Here is a 3,614-nt window from a genome sequence, read left to right on the forward strand (position 1 = left end):
AGCTTTAAGATGACAACTTCATAATTAAGTATGCAGGGAGGGAAAATTTTATTGTAGTAATATCATTCACTTCATTTGAATTCCTTTTAAGTATTTGTTAAAAATTATACTGCAACTTATTATTAAAAATATTTTGGGTGGGGCGCCTGGGTGGCACAGCAGTTGAGCGTCTGCCTTCGGCTCAGTGCGTGATCCCGGGTCCCTGGGATCGAGCCCCACGTCAGGCTCCTCCGCTATGAGCCTGCTTCTTCCTCTCCCACTCCCCCTGCTTGTGTTCCCTCTCTCGCTGGCTGTCTCTATCTCTGTCAAATAAATAAGTAAAATCTTTAAAAAAAAATATTTTGGGCGGTCTACCAATTGACGACAGGATGGTACCCTTCTACATCAAACACTGGATGCCTCACAACTTATAAAAGGACTCGTTACCCAGTCACCAGATCACTCAGCCTTTGTGCCAATATTTGAAATCATTCCTTTCCATTCTGCGGATATTTATACCCCGAGCTGATGAATCATGGTGAGGTTCTATGGCAGGTAAAGGCTGTGTTTTTCTTTTGTTATGGGGGAGAAAGACATGGCAAATTCATCACTTTGATCAAAATGGGTCTCTGACACGTTTAGAAAACAGTATATACGCAAAGTAGAAATCTAGAAACTTATTCTTGTAAAACTGGCATGACCTGTCTCCACCTTGGAAAGTCTGCCTGCACCGTTCTACTCAGTGAGCTCCATAAGGGCATGCATGTTATTTTTTTTCTCTGTACTTATAGTGCCAAGCAAAATGCCTGGCACAGTCATCGTTCTTTTGTTAAACAGTGAGGGAACTAGGAGGCTGGAGTATCAAATCCAGTTTTTCCCATTCTCCCCACATTTTTCCTCATCCTTGCTGAGAAGGGGCAATTAGGATGCTGGAGAAATTTTTTGACTAGAGCAATCCTAAGCCAGGAGCAGTAATATCAAAAATACAACCACGAGAGATGTAAAAATTGTCTTTACTACCCAAGAAGCAGGTTGTAACAAATGAAAGGGACAGTTTGAGTCAGGTTTCCTGTTTGGCTTATGGTTTCATTACGGTCATGGTCACACAGCTGGGTTCTCCTCCTCCTCCCCCTCAAGTCAGGTGGCAGCAACGAGCAGTGGTCCAGTCTATCGTGCTGCACTGGCAGTGGCATGTGGTTTCGCCCCGGATATCCCAGGAACCACAGCCATAGCCACAGGCACAGCCAGTGACAACCATCCCTGCATGGGCACATGAGACACAGACATTAGAACCCTTGGATTTGGGGGGGGGGCCCTCCTACCATTTTTCATTTCTGTGCAGCCCAGTGGTAGATCTAAGTTTTTTGGAGCTGAAAGGTAATTCAATTTTGAGAGCCCTCTTTAAGGGGAAAAAAAAATACAAAAATTACTAAAACAAACTTTAGGGAGACCTGTGAAAGTGAGGGACCTAGGCATTCCTTTGCTTAGTTTCATGATATATTTACCTCTATGCTGGCCTTACCCACCCAAATAAGGGAATAGATGGAGAAAGGGAGATGAATGACAGGGGGAATGGTAGGTGACGAATCATTAACAGGACGACTGAGGGAAGGAGGGCTGATGTGTGAGGTCATGAAAGGGAGGTGGGAAGCGAAGAGGCAGAAACCCAAGAGCCCTCAGTAGCATTGTTAAGGGAAATGAGAATGGGCCCCAGGATAATACAGACATGAGACGGGGGGCTGGTCAGGGGAGGGCACAGGGCATCTTACCCACCATTCCTCCTCATGGAGTTACTCACCTGCAGGGCAGGAGGACAGTCTGCCTGAGTTCTTGATACTGATACATGACATCTTTCTTGTTGGGGAAGGATTTAACTCTGAATAGGAGAGAAGAAGGGATATTGCCCATGATATCTGTCTCCCATAATCCCCTTCCAAATCTCCTTTTACCTCAGAGGTATCACTGTGTCCATAATCATGGTACTCACTAGCTTTTGAAGTTTACTTTCCTCATTTGTAAAATGAAAGTAATAGTTGTACTTACTTTCTAAAGTGAAAAAAAATTAAGTGATCTATGTAAAGCTTTGCATTATACTTCATTCATGATGAGTGTTCATAAGTTATAACTATCCTCCTTCTCACCACCACCATCATCAAGCTATCACCATCGGGGAAACCTGAAGTTCAAGCCAGGAATCCAAAAATGATATGGAAGCAGAGCTCTGGGTGGGAAGATTAAGCTTGAATGGACTTCAAAGAGGTTGGGTAATTGGGGAAGGAATAGACAAGCTAGGTTTAGGAGCAGGAGGCATGATCAGGGGTTCTCTCCCACTCCCCGCCCCCAGTCAATCACCTAAGCCGGTGAGAGCTTCCTTTATCTTTGTAGCCACAATGGAGTCTAAGGTACACGGAGCAGTCCCTGGGGTCATCAGCTGGAGGAGGATGAGCATGAGAATGAAGCAGGAGGGAGACTTCATCCTGGAGAACAGCAGTGTCCCGGGGCCTGGAGGAAAGACAGAATGCTGGTGTCTCTGAGCTCCACTATGGCTGGGAAGAAGGGGAAAGAGCACGTGGAGAGTTTTAAGAGAGAACAGACAGAGGAACAACAGTATCAGCGTGGAAGAGCCCGGATCTCTCCCAAGTGGTTTGAAGACTTAGGAAGGGTGGCTGCAGGGCAAATTCACTCACCAAGAAGTTCAGAAAAGGTCTGCAAAAGACTAGTCAGGAAAGGATGTTTTATACCCTGTGGTACTGACGTGGACATGCCTCCACACACAAGCAAGCACAACATACAAGCACACTCCCCAGTACATTTTCAAAGAAATGCCTGCTAGGGTGTGACACACAACTGTGATAAATTCAGTGTGTCCACGATAAGCAACAGCTGCCTTTGCTCTGGTTCTCTGCCAAGGGGAGCTCTCCCGCCTTTCTGTTCTTCCCTCTGCTTTCTTCTTGGCAACCTGATAAGGACAGCACCCACGCCTTCTGTTAATGGCCCCATATTATAGGCCTTTTGTTTGATCCTTCATTAGGAAGAGGTGACTTTAGGGTCTCAGCAAAACCCTATTTGTCACCTGTTTAGACATCATTTTACTGTGCCTGGCTATTCCATCTATGGGAAAGTAACAGAAAACCTGATTAGCAGTGGTTTATGAACAGGAAAGTTTACTATTTACTTAACCAGAAGCCTAGTGTTTGATGGCAAGGTTCTCGTTGGAGGTTCGACAGGGTCGTCACCGGCCTGATCTCTGCCCCTTTTCCCTACCATCCTCAGTTCACTGGATTTTTATCCTTGATCTGCTCTCTTGTTAGTCCCAAGTCGGCAGGCATCATGACAGCCTCAGCCAAAATCCTGAGCAGGAAGGAAGGACTGGGGCAAGGCCATTTTCTCTGGAGGCTTTGCCTTTTCATTTTGGAAGCAAGATTTTTCCCTAGAAACTCAAGCAGATTTCCCCTTATATTTCACTGTTCAGTTCTGGGTCACATGACCTCCCTTTCCAGTGTGACCGAGAAATTGAGTAGATCGCTACAACCCCTTATATAAGACCATTGGGCTCATATGTGATTTATTCTCTAGGATGGGATACATGGTCACCAGGATTGAATCCCATGATTTAAAAGCAAGATGAAGAAGCA

General features: G+C 45.4%; 1 protein-coding gene across 1 annotated transcript; it reads right to left on the minus strand.

Moving 5' to 3' along the window:
• Nucleotides 1–1,111: 1,111 nt before the first annotated feature.
• On the minus strand, nt 1,112–2,471 carry RETNLB (resistin like beta). The gene is made up of 3 exons (XM_008706607.2): nt 2,332–2,471; nt 1,778–1,855; nt 1,112–1,239 (listed from the first exon to the last, which is right to left on the minus strand). The coding sequence occupies exons 1-3, from the start codon at nt 2,453–2,455 to the stop codon at nt 1,112–1,114; spliced, it is 330 nt and encodes a 109-aa protein (XP_008704829.2). The 5' UTR covers nt 2,456–2,471.
• Nucleotides 2,472–3,614: the final 1,143 nt, after the last annotated feature.

This window comes from Ursus maritimus, unplaced genomic scaffold, assembly GCF_017311325.1.
Source record: "Ursus maritimus isolate PB19 unplaced genomic scaffold, ASM1731132v1 scaffold_4, whole genome shotgun sequence".
NCBI classification, from domain to species: domain Eukaryota; kingdom Metazoa; phylum Chordata; class Mammalia; order Carnivora; family Ursidae; genus Ursus; species Ursus maritimus.

What these genes read in the sequence shown, in the direction of transcription:
- RETNLB (XM_008706607.2), bottom strand. Translation starts at nt 2,455, where the DNA reads ATGAAGTCTCCCTCCTGCTTCATTCTCATGCTCATCCTCCTCCAGCTG. An exon ending in GGAAGCTCTCACCGGCTTAG is followed by an intron (nt 1,856 to 2,331) that starts GTGATTGACTGG and finishes TCTCCTATTCAG; the next exon opens with AGTTAAATCCTTCCCCAACA. An exon ending in ACTGTCCTCCTGCCCTGCAG is followed by an intron (nt 1,240 to 1,777) that starts GTGAGTAACTCC and finishes GTGCCCATGCAG; the next exon opens with GGATGGTTGTCACTGGCTGT.